This window comes from Herpailurus yagouaroundi, unplaced genomic scaffold, assembly GCF_014898765.1.
Source record: "Herpailurus yagouaroundi ecotype Mexico unplaced genomic scaffold, PumYag 530, whole genome shotgun sequence".
Classification (NCBI taxonomy): domain Eukaryota; kingdom Metazoa; phylum Chordata; class Mammalia; order Carnivora; family Felidae; genus Herpailurus; species Herpailurus yagouaroundi.
The window spans coordinates 2,101,865-2,120,719 of record NW_024412747.1 but is presented as its reverse complement, the minus strand read 5'-3'; the positions used below and the strand labels follow the sequence as shown (position 1 = coordinate 2,120,719).

Below are 18,855 nucleotides of genomic sequence, written 5' to 3'. Positions count from 1 at the left end.
ATGACACCAGAGTGAGGGAGTTCAGTGTGAACCCAACAGTGTAATCTGTCACTGGGCTTTCATGACAGCCTTTACCTGATGTGGCAGATCTCACATTTTTACAGTACACATAAAATCATAAAATGGCCTGTGTCATCTCAGGAACTTTGTCACGTAAATGTTTTGCAGAATATCTTAGCATAACAATGACAAAGATTTTTCTTTGATTTCTATTTTATATTATCTGGTGATCTTTCATCCCTGCCTTGACCAGTTAAGTCACATACAGATATCACCTAACGTAATATCCTTTTAATTTCCTTGTTTGCTTACTTATGTGACCCTCACACATTAATAACTTCTCCAGTGTCATGCGATCTGTCACCATACCTGATGAGATGTAGCTAGGATACTCTCAAACCATATGGCTATGGACATGTACTCACATTGTGTAACACCACAATATTTATAATATATAACATATGTAATATACATATGTAATATGTACTATATAATGAACTTAATGTTTCCCTCAATATCTCCATGAAATATTAAATAAGTACAAATTATCACTCAACAGAAGACAAAACTTAAGGTAATGAAATTTTAAGTGATATATAGAGTCCTAGAATTGTTTTTCCAGAGTTTATACATATTTAAGAAAGCTATTGGGGAGACTGGTTGGCTCAGTCAGTTAAGCATCTGACTTCGGCTCAGGTCATGATCTCACAGTTCGTGAGTTCATGAGTTCAAGCCCCACGTCGGGCTCTGCACTGACAGCTCAAGCCTGGAGCCTTCTTCAAATTCGGTGTCTCCCTCTCTCTCTGCCCTCCGCCGCTCATGCTCTGTCTGTCTCTCTGTCTCTCTCTCTCTCTCTCTCTCTCTCAAAAATAAATAAACATTAAAAAAAAGAAGAAAGAAACACATATTTAAGAAGGCTATTAAATGTCTACCAGAGAACTATTCCTGGCAGCATTGTTCTACCATAAGGTTTTAACTCTTCCTGGTTTTTATGCATATACCTGGATTTGCTTGAATGAGTATTAGATACATGAAATGAAGCTTATTGAAATCTGATAGTTTTATTATATTCACATATTTCATATTGACACATGTATTCAATCATAATGGATGAAGTCATTTGTAAAGTAGTGAGATTCATTTTCTGAAGCAGTCATTCCTTCCTCGAACATTTTTTGAGTGCACGACCATATGGCAGCATTATACTTCGCAGGTTCAGGGAATTGAACGCGGTCTGTCTACTCAAGTGAGTCATCCTCTAGTACAGCATGTGGATAGATAAATATATAATAATACAGAAGTGCTAGGATACAAAAGGTGCTGAAGAGGCTATAAAAGGAGTCCAGTCTTGATCTAGTTATGAAGTAGGTGATCCCCATAATCTTAAAGGAGAAGTAGGAATTTTCTAGGAAAAGGTAAGGGGGTCAGATTTTAGTGAAGGCCAACTATTCTACAGATGGTTAAGAACATGAGTAAAAAGAAATCATTAATTATCAAAGAATAGAAAAGAGCAGAGGATGTACCACAAGAGGAATTCATGCCTTCAATACCTCTGTTCTAATGTTTATTTGTAACTCAGTCATAGAGTAGCTTGTGATGAGTATCTTCACCTGCCAAACTCAGTGCATAAACAGTGGGCGCACAGCAAATACTTAATTTATCGTAGGTATCAGCGACCTTTGCAATTATATATTTTGTGCTGTACATCCGGTGACTTTTGTCCATGAGAGTAACCTGTCTCTTGGAATTTCCTAACACATAAACTCGAGCCAAGCTAACACAGCAGCACCTCCCAGCATTTGGACAGTGAGAAGAGAGGTATTAAGCACTTCTCACATATAGTAAAATGCTCTGCCAAGTGATAAGCTTCATGATGGCAGACACCTTTTCTACCATGGTCACTACTGTATCCTCAGTGCCTCACTATTTCAATGTGTTTGTTGACTGTCACCCACACCCATCAGAATACCTTATTCCCGGAAAAAGCTACCTCATACAGCCTGAGTATCAGAATGGCACTGTAATGCATTGAGTCTAGTTGAACGATACCAGCCTTGATTCACTTAACACAGCCACCAAGAAGAAAATCGAAGTGGACAGTTGTCACAAAGCGTTTACTGATCCTGTGAAGGGAGGACCATCATGGATATAAATAAGTGCTTTCCAAAGACAAGTTGCTTCATTAAAATTTCTAAACCACTCTAGTCCAGACACTCTTAATGTTTTCTTCAGGCATTATAAAATTCATATTTTGACCCTTTACTGCAAAGGATAATAGACTTTAGATTTATTTTTTTAGCTAACGCAACATTTTTATTTCTTCCAGAAATCTACATCTATGCACCGGAGATATTACAGTCTGGGAAGTACAGTGCTCAATTACCTAGAGACTACTAATTAATTTAGAATTACATGTTGGTTTTTTTTCCTCTCTAATACTTATAATTAATCTCTTTCCTCTTGGAGCTCCAAACACCATTAGCTAAATAAATAGCTTGCTTGCCTCATTTACTGCAACTTTGAATTCTCATTTGTCCCTATCTAACAAAATAATAATGTATTTTAACATTTTTGCAAAATTAAATTCTTTTCCTCACTCCTAGTAATGTGTTCCTGAAGCCTTGTCATTTTCTCCCCATCCTGTTATATAGTAAGGAACAGTTGAAATTTCGGTAGAATTTTCTATGTCTGCCTCTATTCGTGTTTACTGCTGTAACTCTCATGATAAAATTGGTCGAAATGGATACATAAATAAGAATAGGTTAATTTTTTTGCGTAGGCAGAAAACATGTTTTAGAACCATAACCAGATTCTGAAATGGCTGCAAAATGATTTTATGTAGAATGGTTTTATATTTCTTTGATTTTACAGATGACATAGCTTCTTGAGTACACACTACTGGGGAGATAACTCTGTTTTGACTAAAGAAAATACGTAGCATTCAAAACCATTTCCAATTTAGCATTGGGTGACTTCTAGGACACGGGCTTTCCCATAATAATTGCAGGGGTACTTTGGGAATTGTAATTCCAAACGTTTTTAATGTAAAAGGCACAGCTGTTTAATACAGTATTGTTGAGGGTAAGTCGGAGTTAAACATATTTAATGTTTTGTTTGTACCGTTTTTACCTCAGGTGGAGCACCCACAGAGATCGAAGAAAGCTGTATGGCACAAACTTCTGTCCAAGCAGAGGAAGAGGGCAGTGGTGGCCTGCTTCCGAATGGCTCCTTTATATAATCTGCCAAGGTCAGAATTTTTTTAATGTCGGCAATAGATGAAAGTTCTTTTTTCCCTAGTAAGCTGGAGGAGCATCATGTCTACCTTAACAGGAGTGCAGTAGTCTGAGAGAAGAATGCAGAACAAGTCTTGGCTCTTTTGTGTAATGCCTGAGCTTGTTTTTCTTTGTTGGGTGATCTTAGAGAACCGTGATGCGCAGTGTAGTTATTCAGTCACTTCTGAATACCGAGGAAGATGTGCGCAGGTATGTGAGGCAGGGTAGCGTAATTAGGAACTCTCTCTTTGGAATCAGACTGCCTTGATTTGAACCCTGGCATGTCAGCTGATGGCTGCGTGACCATTGGTCAAGTTTCTTACCTGACTTTGTTACAGTTTCCTCATTTGTGCCATGATGAGATTTGCCCCATGGAGTTGTTCAGATTATTTAATGGATTGAGGTATAGAGGGTGCTTAGAACCAAATTTAGCACTATTAATGTCCATTGCTGTTCATTATTTCTTGTGGTTTTTGGTCTTGGGGCAAAGAACTGGTACGGATCTAGTTTATGGGAATAGCAGAAAGGTGTTTAACAGTCCCTCACCCTTCTCTTAGAGCTACAGCTGGCATACTCGTTAACAGAGAAACTGGTACATTTGAGTCTGACTCGGTGGCCCAGCTACCATTTCAGCCTCCTTGCAGTTTTCCTAAGAAACTGTGGTCTTTCCTCTCTGAGCTTTGTGCAAGTGGCATCGTCCCCACATCTGGTAAACAGGACTCAGCACAACTGCGTCTCTTTTTTTGGAATATCTCTGACCAAACCATGCCCTTCAACTCCTTGCAAATGGAACACTTCCTCCTCTTTGTTTCCAGAACACTCTTACAGACCTCTCATTGTAGGCACAATCCTGTATGGTTGAGCCTAGTTGTCTCTCTGATTCAGACTTTGAGATCCTTTATTTTGGCTCTTTTTTTTTTTAAGTTTATTTATTTATTTTGAGAGAGAACATGCACGCTGAGCAGGGGAGGGGCAGAGAGAGAGAGAATCCCAAGCAGACTCTGACTTGTCAGCGTGGAGCCCAATGCGGGGCTGGAACCCATGAACTATGAGATCATGACCTGAGCCGAAACCAAGAGTCAGTCAGTTGCTTAACCGACTGAGCCACCCATGCACCCCTGGACTTTGAGATCCTTTAGAGTTTTATTCAATTTTATATCCTTAGTACCTGGAACACTGCCCTTCAGAACATCTTTGAATAAATAAATGCGTCAGGGAATAACAACACAAAATACAAACCCCTCCCCCAGCCCTCAAACAAAGCAAACAAAGAAACTTCACACTTTCCCCTTTCAGTGAGACAGCTGGATTCCTTGCCAAGGCACATTCACTGAGTATAAAATACATTAATTTCCCCCTCAGACCATGTGCTACTTTAAATTCTCTAACTCAGTTATGGTGTCACCAGTTAGTCAATAGAACATTAACCTTGAATCCATAGTTTTACTCCTTTTCTGGTCCGTCCTGTACAGTCATTCTCCAGATTCCATCAGATTTTTTTTAGATCTCTTTTCACATTTTTCTTAGATCTCTTTTCACATTGCTATCCTTCCTTTTATGGCCACCCCTCCGGCTCACATGTTTATTGCTTCATATCAAGTTGATGGCAGCAGATTCTGAGGTGATTTCCCTGATGTTATGGAATCTGCTTTCCACTCTCTCACGTAACTTTCTCAAAATGGTATCCTTTATTGCAGTGGTGCTCAGACCTGGTGCTTTTGGGAAATACATTCAGATTCATTTAAGAAATATCCAAGCCTCAGCCTGTTGGATGAGAATTTCTGTGCGGGCTTAGCAAGTGTATCATTTAAAAGCCGCTCAGATGATTCTCTTGTACCAATATTGTCGAGCCTGTCCTTTGTCATGTCTGGCCCGTGCACAGGACTTTATGGTGATTTCTAGCCTTCTAGATGCACTGTCAATTCCTCTCCTTGGTTTTCCAGGCCCTTCATAAACCTATCTAACCATGTGTCTCATGACTCCGTAACTCACCATTAGTTCCATTAGGCTCAGCTTTCTTCCCTTCCCGTAATGACACGTCTCCTTTTAACACTTCTGATAGTTTCTTATGATGTTCCCTTATGGTCATGACTTTCTCTTATCCTTTCCCATGGTGGTGTCTTATCCATACCTCTCATCGGCTTCATGATGAGTTTACTTATTCTTTTAGTCCTCGCTATTTTTTTTATTTTTTTATTTCTTAGGCCACCGTTTATCATCAGTATTCCAGTATTTAATCTTTGGGTGTATATTCTACTAAGTTCATGCAATACGTTTTGTTTTGTCATCCTCAGGGCCTGTATCTAATGTTAACCACTGACTACTTCCTTATTAATCCTTATTCTGTTGTTTTGCCAAAGCCACTTGATGTCATACTAGCTACCACTTAATGACCATCCATATACCCCATGTGCTTTACATGGTTTATCTCATTTTAAGTCTCTGCAAACTGAAGTGCAGGTGGGGTTTTCCTAGTTTTATCAATGAACAAAAAGTGAATGTTGGTAAAGTGAATAGTTGACCAGCATTATGAAGCTTAGAAATGGCAGAGCCAGAATTTAAATGCAAGTCAGAATGTGCTACGAGAAGCCTTGCCTTATTTACTACCATGTCTTGCCTGTGCAATCAAGAGTGGGAAGTTTCTTTTTATCTTATGTCTTTGAGCGCACCGAGAGTCCAGTGATAAAGCACCTTTCCAATTTATTTAAAAACAAAAACAAAAACAAAAAAAACTCTTTGTTTGAAATTATGCTTCTTTTTTAGGCACCGGGCCGTTAACCTCTTTCTTCAGGGATATGAAAAGTCTTGGATTGAAACAGAAGAACACTACTTTGAAGATAAGCTGATAGAAGATTTAGCAGTATGTCTTAATGGGGCTATAAGTTGAAAGAGGGCTTGGGTCTGGTGGAGTCACGCTGGCGTGACCAGGTTATCCTATCACAGCGGAGAGAAAGCACCATTGCAGTGTTGGTCCTAGGAAACTTTCTATTCTTGACTGCTACTGCATTCAATGTTCAGGGAACATCTTATTCTTCTTACTTCAGAGATCTCATCAGCACCCAGCAATTCCGAATTTCAGGTGAATGATAGAAGTTTATTATAACCAGGCTTTGACTCGATTATTCTTTTAAATTCTTCTGCAGAGCACCTTTAAACACCTTAGAACCTAGCATAGAACTATAAAAGCTGAACCGTATAGAAGTTATCCACCAAAAATAAGTTGAGGGTTAACAAAAGCCAATGAAAGGTAGCTGGTTTTTAAAAATATATGAGGCAGAGAATGATGGGACTAGACGCAAGAAGAACAGGAAGTCATGGTAAAATGCATTAGATGGAGACTAGATTTTTGGTCCTGCCATTTTGGACAGGTAAAGTTGCTCTCGTACTGAGAGGAGAGCAGTCTTCATCTTTTTTTTTTTAAGTCTTTTTTTTAATGTTTATTTCTTTTGAGGGGCACACTGTGCAAGTGGGGAAGGGGCAGGGAGAGAGAGGAGAGAGACAATCCCAGACAGGCTCCACCCTATCAGCACAGAGCCCCATGTAGGGCTCAAACTCACGAAGCCATGAGATCATTACCTGAGCCAAGATCAAGAGTCAGCTGCTTAACTGACTGAGCCACCCAGGCGCTCCAGTCTTAATGTTTTATAAGTCGCGGGCCTGATTAAATATCTGATGAACCAGGGTGCTCCGTTGGTTAAGTGTCCGACTTCAGCTCAGGTCATGATCTCGCGGTTCATGAGTTTGAGCCCCGCATCCTGCTCTGTGCTGACAGCATGGATCCTGGAGCCTGCTTCGGATTCTGTGTGTGTGTGTGTGTCTCTCTCTCTGCCCCTCCCCACTCATGCTCACTTGCTCTCTCTCTCTCAAAAATAAATAAACCTAAAGTTATTTTTAAAAAATATCTGATGAAAACTATCTTCTCAGGAAAATTTCCAGGCATATGGTCCTCTGGAATTTTGCAGACTAGTTGGAGGTTTCTTGATTCTCAAGTTAAAGACCTCATCTGTAAACATTTTTTTTTAACTCCCAAGTTATCAGAGAATATTGGATAAACTGATATAATTCATGAAAGCCTGACCCTGACTATCCCTATATATTTTAAATGAATTCTAGTTTGGCTTTAGAACCAAAACAACCAATAGAATTTTGGGTATCTTACAGACGTGTACCCAGTATCTACAATATTAACCTTTAAATCCAGGAAAGAACATCATTTATGTAGAGAGAAAATCAGCCTAAATGGGTAAGGCCTTGGAGATACAAAAGTCATTAAACCATTCAACAGACAGTCAAGATTAATTAACTCTACAGTCAGTAAAAATGCTTTATAATTTTCCTCATGTTAAAAGTTCTAATAGTATAAAACTATTCTTTGTGAGTTTAAAGTAACTGAAAATAAAAAATGTAGAAGTGGTTCACACATTAACTTTTAGCATTCTTTCCCTGTCATTGCTTCTGTAGGCAAAGACAATGCTGTGTTTAATGATCAATTTTCAGGGTTGTGTGGACTAAACTTTTATACTTGGAACAACCTAGGATATTATTATAATTCTTTATAAATTGAGCCCTCCATAAAGCTATGACATCTCTGTACCAAATACACCCCCAGTTGTGAATCTGCTTCCAAGAATGGCAGTCAGAATTTGTAAGTGATGTGAGTCATCCTTGCCCATAGTGTTTTTTGGTCCAATTATTAAATAACTTTTTTTAAGCTGCATAATTTTGCATTGATTATGTAACCCACACACATATGCACAGTGTATATAAAACACACACGTGCATGCACAATGCCTCTAAAGCATGCGTGCACACGTGTGTGCGCGCGCGCGCGCACACACACACACACACACACACACACACACACACACACGCCAGAGCAGGAAGAAAATAGCTTTCCTTTTATTCATTGTTCCTGACCCTCACAGTACTCCGGAGTTTGAGTGAACATTTCATTTCAGTGTGAAATTTTATCAATTTGGTTTTTTTGTAGAAACCTGGAGCAGACCCTCCAGAGGAAGAGGAAGGCACAAAGAGAGTCGATCCCCTCCATCAGCTCATCCTTCTGTTTAGTCGAACAGCTTTAACGGAGAAATGGTATGGTTGGGACGGTTCGTGTGAGCATAGGAAGAACAGATAAAGAAACCCATGTCTCAGTATCCCGTGTGTCACATATTCATGTTTCAATTTCATCTGACTCTTGTTAGGAGAGAGAATTGTTACAAGATAAGACCAGTCTGCCATACACCTGTGGGCCAACATTCATGCAAGTGCAGGCTTTGATGTCTACCTGTGAGCTCCAGTTTTTCCTAACAACTTAGTCATCAGCGGATTTACTTGATCCTGAATCTTATAAAATGAGTTTTGTCTTCATCGCAAATGGCCTTCATAAATAAAAAAAGGAACCCAAAGCAAATTCCAGTACACAAAAAAATGTGGGCACCCAAATTTCCTGAGTAGATTGTGCAGTGGGTCTTAAGAAACCTTAGAAGGTGGGTGAACCATCATCTCCACAGGAAGTTTCTTTGAGGTCTATTTTGAGGGCATTTTCCATTTTCCTTGGCTTTTGCAGCCTGGTTCATATGAATTCCCCAGAGCCACAAAGGCTGACCCTCTCTGTAGTTAAATAAGCTTTGCACTCAGATGCCCAGTAATCAAAATGGGCTCAGCGTCTGCTCCTCCTAGGGAGCACTACATAGATTCGCTCTGTGGAGGAAACCTTGGAGAGGTTATAAAACATTTATCTGCATCCCTGCCATACAAAAGGAATCCTCCTTTGCCCAAGGCCTCCCTCTGGTTCGTGCAGAAGCCGGAAGATAATTTAATTATCAATCCTTTCCGCCCGAGTCTTTTCAGAGTCTAGATAAATTCATGTGACCTCTATGCATGCCATAATAATGCACATTTCTCCCCCTTAGCCAATGTGATCCATTCTTCTCTCACGATGTCTCTCTCTCTCTCTCTTATTATTTCCTAACTAACAAAATCATCTCATTCCTAAGCATAGAGCAACCCTCTGTCTGGCCTTGTCAGGTAATGAGGTATTTTCATAAGTGAATTTTTCTGATGGCTGAAGCTTTGAACTGCTGAAATAGCTTTGCAAATATTAGGTAATTTTTGATGGAAACCTTTCTTCATGAATTAATGATTTCCATACGCTGTAAGAAAAGGATTAGTAAACATATTTCTTAATTTTTGAGACTCACTATGACCACTGTATTTTTGGGGCAATATAGTAGCATAAGAATCTGGGGAGTCTTTCCATCCAATGTCAAGTATCGCTTCTGCTGTCAAAGCCCCTACCTCATTTAAATTTGCTTGTTTCAGCTTCTGTAGTTTCAAGAAAATGAAAGCTATACATTGTGTGTAAGTCAATAGACCATTTATTTTGTGAGATTTGAAGGCCTCTTCTGGAAGGTAAGGCGGGACAGGGACAGCCGTGTAGGTCTGAGATCTTTGCTGATTCTACAATATTTCTGAATGATGACTTTGCCTAGGTTTTGTGTTTATTTCATTTTGAAAGGGCATACTGGTTGAAAACTAAAGGTTATTTTACCATGATGGTAGTTCTGCTCATGACAAGCCTCCCACTTAAAAACTCATGTGTTGTTCTTGTTTTTCATAGCAAACTGGAGGAAGATTTTTTATATATGGCTTATGCAGATATTATGGCAAAGGTAAATAAATCCATCTTGACTTTAATGTTTAACTTGAATAAAGAGAAATCACTTTCATCTGACATAAGGATAAAAATCTATGTATTTTGGGGTCTAGATAAAATACTGTTAAATCCTAGAAGCCTGAAGAGGCATTAATCTTAATTTTCCACTTGCTGAATGAATCTCTGTTCAAACTTCCTTGACAGGTAACCATTGTTTCCCTGTTCACATTTTATTTACGGGGAGCTGATTTTCCAAACATTCACTCATTCATTCATTCATTCATTCATTCATTCATTCAACAAATATTCACTGGGCCTCAAGGTATTGTCGATGACATGGCCAATAAGAAGAAAATGCATACACCCTTCCTGGAGTTGATAGTCTGAGGGAGAGAAAACAAAATGCAAGCAAGTGATCACAAAAAGCTGTGTCGAGTTCAGTGGTAGCAGAGCTGTTAGTGGTACAGGAGCTGGTTGCTGTACTAAGTTGGGCCCGCTTAGTCTAAGGTTTAAGGGAGTCCGTGACTGTCCAGTGACAAGTGAAGCATGTGAAAATAGTAACAGTATTTACTGAGTCTTTGTTTCATTTATATCTCACAATAGGAGGGTGAATGAAGGGGTGAATTAAAAGAGGAGTCAGGGTGTCTGTGAAGCTTCTCACGTGGGCAGTTGGGTAGATGGTGCTACCCGATACTGAGATGGGGAGCCCGGAAGAATTGCGGGCCTGGAGTGAAGAGGAAAGATGACCTATTACATTGTGGACTTGTTAGTTAAAAATGCCTGTGTACTGAGAACAAACTGAGGGTTGATGGGGGGTGGGAGGGAGGGGAAGGTGGGTGATGGGTATTGAGGAAGGCACCTTTTGGGATGAGCGCTGGGTGTTGTATGGAAACAAATTTGACAATAAATTTCATATATTGAAAAAAAAATGCCTGTGAGACAGCCACGTGGAGATGTCAGACATGTGATGAGGCATTTGTGCCTGACATTCAGTATATCAGGGATGGCTTATACATACAGATTTGGGATTTACCAGCATTCGAAGGGAATCGAGGTCATAGACATGGATGGTCTTGCCCAGAAAGAGAAGGTGTCTCTTCCCCTCTGTAGAGGGGAAGGCCTGCGGCTGCGCCTCTAAAGACATGGGTTTATGTTTCTCCTTTTAGAAGAAAAGAAACCCGTTATAAAAAAGGCAGGTGGAGAATCTTAAGCATGAGCATATGTAGGAGCTGTGGACCTAAGGGAGTAGTCAACAGGATCATATGCTGCTAGGAATAGGGATGAATAAGGTGAGAATTGAAACTTCTCTAGGATTTATTACATGGGCATCATGTGACCGTGGTGAGAACAGTTCCAGAAGATTATTGTGAGGGGCCATTGGTGGTGCTAGCACTGCTAGCACCATATTATGGGGAACTAAGGTAGAGAGAGAGAGAGAGAGACAGAGTATGAACAGGGGAGGAGCAGCGTTAGGGAGACACGGAATCAGAAGCAAGCTCCAGGCTCTGAGCTGTCAGCACAGAGCTTGATGCGGGGCTCGAACTCACAAATGGTGCAATCGTGACCTGAGTTGAAGTTGGACACTTAACTGACTGAGCCACCCAAGAGCCCCTGACATTTGATGTATTTTTAATTCTTATAATTTTTTAAGTTATTTTGAGAGAGAGCGGGGGGAGGGGCAGAGAGAGAGGGAGAGAGAGACAGAATTCCAAGCAGACTCTGCACTGACAGATGCAGGGATCAAACCCATAAACTGCGAGATCATGACCTGAGCCAAAATCAAGAGTTAGAGGCTTATTTGACCGAGCCACCCAGGCACCCCTAAATTTTATAATTTTTAACATACGTGATCATTTCTTTAATTAGAGTCAGACCATAGTCCAAAGCCAAAATATTTTTAAAGTTCAGCTCTATCTTTCAGTGTTAAATAGCTCTTTGCAAGTATGCCAGCCACAAGCTTGTTAAATGTGGTTTCCCTGTGTTTATCTTAGTGGCTAGTTTTGATGATTCATATCAAACTGGAGTCTCTGGAGGTTGCCTTTCTTCATTTTGAAAATCCTCATCCCAGAAACTGAGATAACCTCTGTGGAAAACAGTATGGAGGCCCCTCAAAAAATTAAAAATAAGGTACTATGATCCAGGAATTATGCTACTAGATATTTACCAAAAAAAAAAAAAATGAAAATAGTAATTCAAAGGGATACATGCATCCTTATGTGTATATATAGCAGCATTATTTACAACAGTCAAAGTATGGAAGCAGCCCAAGTGTCCATCGATAGATGATTGGATAAAGAAGATGTGGTGTATATACACAATGGAATATTGTTCAGCCATAAAAGACAGTGAAATCTTGCCATTTGCGACAACATGGATGAAGTTATAGACTATAATCCTAAGTGAATTAAGTCAGGCAAAGATAAATACCATATGATTTCACTCATATGTGGAATTTAAGAAACTAAACAAAGGAAAAAAGAGACAGACAAACCCAGAAACAGACTCTTAACTATAGAAAACAAACTGATGGTTACCAGAGGGGAGGTGGGTGACAGGAATGGGTGAAATGGGTGATGGGGATTAAGGAGTGCACTTAACATGATGAAAAAAAATGGAATAAACAGATGACTATTAGTTCAATCAGCATTATGAAGTACAAATGTAGAGTCACTTTACTCATAATCCCTCTGAAAATTGTGCATGTGCATGTAGGGAATAGTTCAAAGAGAAGACTATTTTTTTAAGTGCTGTGAATTTGCCTATTTTTTGCAGAAAGCAGTATATCTTTAGGCTTTGCTGTTATGGGCATTATGGTCATTATTCCTTTCTATTTTTAGCTATGTGGTTAATAAAAGTATTTTTATTTTTAATTTTTTTAATATGAAATTTATTGTCAAATTGGTTTCCATACAACCCCCAGTACTCATCCCAACAGGTGCCCTCCTCAATGCCCATCACTGACTTTCGCCTCCCTCCTGCCCCCCATCAACCCTCAGTTTATTCTCAGTTTTTAAGAGTCTCCCTCTCTAACTTTTTTTTCCTTCCCCTCCCTCATGATCTTCTGTTAAGTTTCTCAGGATCCACATAAGAGTGAAACCATATGGTATCTGTCTTTCTCCGTATGACTTATTTTACTTAGCATAACACTCTCCAGTTCCATCCATGTTGCTACAAAAGGCCAGATTTCATTCTTTCTCATTGCCAAGTAGTATTCCATTGTGTATATAAACCACAATTTCTTTATCCATTCATCAGTTGATGGACATTTAGGCTCTTTCCATAGTTTGGCTATTGTTGAAAGTGCTGCTATCAACATTGGGGTACAAGTGCCCCTATGCATCAGCACTCCTGTATCCCTTGGGTAAATTCCCAGCAGTGCTATTGCTGGGTCATAGGGTAGATCTGTTTTTAATTTTTTGAGGAACCTCCACACTGTTTTCCAGAGTGGCTGCACCAGTTTGCATTCCCACCAACAGTGCAAGAGGGTTCCCGTTTTTCCACGTCCTCTCCAGCATCTATAGTCTCCTGATTTGTTCATTTTAGCCACTCTGACTGGCGTGAGGTGATATCTCTGTGGTTTTGATTTGTATTTCCCTGATGAGGAGCAACATTGAGCATCTTTTCATGTGCCTGTGGGCATCTGGATGTCTTCTTTAGAGAAGTGTCTATTCATGTTTTCTGCCCATTTCTTCACTGGATTATTTGTTTTTCGGGTGTGGAGTTTGGTGAGTTCTTTATAGATTTTGGATACTAGCCCTTTGTCCGATATGTCATTTGCAAATATCTTTTCCCATCCCGTGGGTTGCCTTTTAGTTTTGTTGATTGTTTCCTTTGCAGTGCAGAAGCTTTTTATCTTCATGAGGTCCCAATAGTTCATTTTTGCATTTAATTCCCTTGTCTTTGGAGATGTTTCAAGTAAGAAATTGCTGCGGCTGAGGTCAGAGAGGTTTTTTCCTGCTTTGTCCTCTAGGGTTTTGATGGTTTCCTGTCTCACATTCAGGTCCTTTATCCATTTTGAGTTTATTTTTGTGAATGGTGTAAGAAAGTGGTCTAGTTTCATTCTTCTGCATGTTGCTGTCCAGCTCTCCCAGCATCATTTGTTAAAGAGACTGTCTTTTTTCCATTGGATATTCTTTCCTGCTTTGTCAAAGATTAGTTGGCCATACTTTTGTGGGTCCAGTTCTGGAGTCTCTATTCTATTCCACTGGTCTATGTGTCTGTTTTTGTGCCTATACCATGCTGTCTTGATGATTACAGCTTTGTAGTAGAGGCTAAAGTCTGGGATTGTGATGCCTCCCACTTTGGTCTTCTCCTTCAATATTACTTTGGCTGTTCAGGGTCTTTTGTGGTTCCACACAAATTTTAGGATTGCTTGTTCTAGCTTCGAGAAGAATGCTGGTGCAATTTTGATTGGGATTGCACTGAATGTGTAGATAGCTTTGGGTAGTATTGACATTTTAACAATATTTATTCTTCCAATCCATGAGCATGGAATGTTTTTCCATTTCTTTGTATCTTCTTCAATTTCCTTCACAAGCTTTCTATAGTTTGAGCATACAGATCTTTTACATCTTTGGTTAGGTTTATTCCTAGGTATTTGATGATTCTTGGTGCAGTTGTGAAGGGATCAGTTTCTTTATTTGTCTTTCTGTTGCTTCATTATTAGTGTATAAGAATGCAACTGATTTCTCTACATTAATTTTGTATCCTGCGACTTTGCTGAATTCATGTATCAGTTCTAGCAGACTTTTGGTGGAGTCTGTCGGGTTTTCCATGTATAATATCATGTCATCTGCGAAAAGTAAAAGCTTGACTTCATCATTTTTAGATACATTCACAGGTATAGACCAAAAATTGAGAATTAAGGAATTAGTCCTTTGGGGAGACTGCTTTTGGGGAAAATCCAATGACCACAAAGTCCCTAAACTAAATATGAAAACATGAGGAGAGAATTTCTAAAGTGAGCCAAATACAGACCTTGGAATTATCAAGTTTTCTTAATTTGAATACTTATTTGCTCTTCATATTTAATTTCCCCACTGCAACCTCATTAAGATGAAGAAATAGGGTAATATGTTACTTTTTTTTTTCATGATTTGAGGAAGCATTAAGAAGATTGTCTTGTTTTGTTTTTTTTTTTTTTTTTTTTTTAAATAAAGGGGCACCTTGGTGGCTCAGTAGGTTAAGCGTCCAAGTCTTGATTTCAGCTCAGGTCATGACCTCAGAGTCGTGGGATCAAATCCCATGTCAGGGCTCCATGCTAAATATGGAGCCTGAAAAAAAGAAAAAAGAAAAGGAAAGAGAAGAAAAGAAAAGAAAAATAAATCGGCATCCCAGAGTCCAAAACTTCCTCTTGGCCTTCATGGTTTCTTAGAGTTTACCAGTAATCATTTTGCATTCACATAATGTCTATTTTTGCCTTGAGTCTTAAAAGTTGAACTCACCTTGGGGCGCCTGGGTGGCGCAGTCGGTTAAGCGTCCGACTTCAGCCAGGTCACGATCTCGCGGTCCGTGAGTTCGAGCCCCGCGTCAGGCTCTGGGCTGATGGCTCGGAGACTGGAGCCTGTTTCTGATTCTGTGTCTCCCTCTCTCTCTGCCCCTCCCCCGTTCATGCTCTGTCTCTCTCTGTTCCAAAAATAAATAAACGTTGAAAAAAAAATTAAAAAAAAAAAGTTGAACTCACCTTAAGAGACTTATGCCTTCATGTCTTCTTTCACCATTGCAGGATCTTTTGAAGGCACTGCTTACATATCAGTTAGGTTTTTATTTTCAGTTTTGATATTTTAACCATAGGAACACAGAACTGGGTTAATCGTACCTCTGGATTCCATGTTAGACCCTTACCATTGGCCCATTATAGTGGCCTACTTTTACTAAGTTAGTTACGTAGTCATTTCTAGTAATGTAGCAAATACCCATAAATGCACCACATGCAAGAAAAGTTAAGACCTTCATACTAACTTACACGTAGTCATGTGATCTTCCCCCTTAACCCATACCTTGTTCTCACATACAAAGAAACCATCATCCTGAATTTTGTGTTCCAGTACCCTTGCTCTCCTTTTATGTCATTTTCCCTTATCATACCTATTTGTTAATACATACACATCACATATATGCAAATGTGTATATATTATAATTATACATATAATTATATGTGTTTTTAATTTTAGTTGTTTTTAACTTTTAAAAGGGCAGTATGCTATATATAATTTCTTGGTACTTGTTTTCCTTAATACTGTTTTCTAAGATTCATCAACCCTTCTATGTGTTGCCGGAGTTCATTTGATTTTACTATTTCATTATATTCCATGGGGCAACTACACCCTAGCTTATTTATTTACTTTTCTGTTGATAACCTTTTATGTTGAATCTATGTTTCTGCTAACATGAAAAGGGCTCAAAATGGCCTCTTTTTGTTCATTTATATGTTTTTTAATTTTTGTTTATTTTTGAGAGAGTGAGTGAGCATGGGGGAGGAACAGAGAGAGAGGGAGAGAATCCCAGGCAGGCTCCCTGCCGTCAGCACAGAGCCTGACAGAGGGCTTGATCCCAGAGGGCTTGATTTTGACCTGAGCCAAAATCAAGAGTCAGACACTTAACCAACTGAGCCGCCCAGGTGCCCCCATTTCTTCTCTTGTACAAGGGATGTAGGGTATAGGGTATAAGAATGTTCAACCTAAGGAGAAAATGGCAAACTCTTTTTCAAAGTTTATTGCATGAAATTACATTCTTACCATCGATGTTTAAGAGACATTCTGATGATCCATATCTTTCTAGTATTTGATATTACAGGATTTCTCAATTTTTGCCAACCAAATGGGAATAAAATGGTCTTTCATTGGGGTCTTAATTTCCATTTCTCTTGGCTAGATAATGTCTGTATTTAAAAATCACTTCTCTTTCATGGTATAATCTGAAGCAAATAGCTGATGAATAGCTCTACTCTTCTTTTTTATTATCATTATTACATCTGCTCTAAATCCTGTTCTTACTGTCCCTTATTCTCTTTGCTTCCTCTAGATCTTAAAAAAATCATTTTAAATCTTTGTATTTTTTTCAAGCCACACTTTATTTTAAACTTGAGATTAATATTCTTTTCCTGTGTCTCCAACCGTCTACTCCTGTCATGTATAGCACCCCTTTAAAAGCGTGTCAGAGAATTTCTAGTGCATCCACATTAGCTTACTGTTGCCATCCCCATTGTCGTCATCATGACCACCCTTGCTTGAGTCTCAGAGTGCTTCTTTACTACCCAGTCTCTCTCCTCAACAGTCTGAAGCTGTTTCACTCTAATGGGATGCTCCTACCAATTTGAACAAGATAACAATATGGAAGTATCTAGAACGATGCCATCATAAGTTATTAACTCAACAGTGTTTCCACTATTTTGGCTTCAGGCTGAGAAAATCGTTTTCTCGTCCTTCTCTTACTAACATAATAAAATATTTAGGATACTAGTTATGCCCAATGTTCTATCCTTTGTAGGTTAAAATTATCAAAGGCCAGGGTCACTTTCTTAGGAGATTTCTCTCACTTTGATCTCAGTCATTGGCTTTAAAACTTTTTTGTTTTAATGTTTATTTATTTTTGAGACAGAGAGTGGAGGGGAGGTGACGGTTAGAGAGAGAGGGGGAGACACAGAATCTGAAGCAGACTCCAGTCTTTGAGCTGTCAGCACAGTGCCCAACACGGGGCTCGAACTCAGGAGCCGTGAGATCATGACCTGAGCTGAAGTCGGACGCTTAACCGACTGAGCCCCCCAGGCACCCCTCACCCATTAGCTTTTAGATTTACATGCATGCTAAAAGTTTCTGGTTTTTGCCTCCTCCATCTTCTGAGGCATGACACAGTCAGAAGGGCAACTTAACAATGTGTGAAATATACTTGCTTTGCAGAAAGAAATTCCCAGCAGATGCTGGCCATGTGAAGTGCCCTACTTACTGCTTATGGATTCTCGTCACCAATTGTGAATTTCGATCTGGTTGCTGGAATGGCCCAAAGTATCCTCCAGTTTAGTTTTCTCTCTTTTTTTTTTTTTTTTTTTAATTCCAAAGTCCCTTATTCCACACTTCTGCTCCTTTATGTATGGATTTTATTCACTGTTTCCTTCCTGGCATATGGTATCACTCCTTGCCTAGAATTTGTCATTTTGGTGCAGAAAGCTAAATCCTGTGTGTTAGGACCATCTAATAGAACTCTATTTACTTACCCTATATATCACACAGATGCCATTTGCTACTGAAAAATGTATCTCGTATACATGTGAATCCTTCGTTTTCTTCCCAATACATTAAAAAATTGCAGATCTGTTGTAGTTTTCTTGTGGTCTCAGCATACCCTCAACGTATGCAATCAATAGAAGTTCAAAGTCGTTTATAGGTTTGATGTATATTCCAATTTGAGGCTTAATAGGTCCTAAAAATCACAAATTTTAACCTGACTGGAGCAAATCTCACTAAATTTTCATGGAAAGATTTATTAAGTAGTTATTTTACTTAAAAACTTTTGTAAAAAAAAAATCTGTCACCTAGAGCTATAAATTCCTGAAGGAATTCTAAAAGCAAGCATATCCTATGACTTTTATAGCTTAAAAGCATATATCATTATAACCTAAAATGATGATTTTTCTGAATATATTCTTGATTTCAAGGGGCACTTGGGTGGCTCAGTCGGTTGAATGTCTGACTCTTGGTGTCGGCCCAAGTCATGATCTCACGGTGTGTGGGTTCGAGCCCTACCATTGGGCTCTGGGCTGGCGGTACCGAGCCTGCTTGGGATACCTCTCTCCCTTGCTCTCTGACCCTCCCATGCTCACTTGCTCTCTCTCTCTCTCAAAATAAATAAGTAAGTAAATAAATAAATAAATAAATAAATAACCTTTTTTTTTTTTTTGTAACTTGTTTCTTCTTGCTATTTTTTTTC

The 18,855-nt window shown here is 39.2% G+C and overlaps 1 protein-coding gene across 13 annotated transcripts in view; it reads left to right on the top strand.

The window, feature by feature from the left end:
* RYR2 (ryanodine receptor 2) overlaps nt 1-18,855 on the top strand; it is a 768,472-nt gene that overhangs the window by 655,815 nt on the left and 93,802 nt on the right. For 8 of the 13 annotated variants that reach the window (XM_040464892.1, XM_040464898.1, XM_040464896.1 and 5 more), the window contains 5 exons: nt 2,327-2,362; nt 3,135-3,247; nt 6,036-6,132; nt 8,263-8,366; nt 9,895-9,946. In XM_040464892.1, the coding sequence (XP_040320826.1) occupies nt 2,327-2,362; nt 3,135-3,247; nt 6,036-6,132; nt 8,263-8,366; nt 9,895-9,946 (402 nt within the window). The remainder of the gene's footprint in view (nt 1-2,326; nt 2,363-3,134; nt 3,248-6,035; nt 6,133-8,262; nt 8,367-9,894; nt 9,947-18,855) is intronic. The other 5 variants (XM_040464903.1, XM_040464902.1, XM_040464900.1 and 2 more) reach the window with 1 other exon arrangement.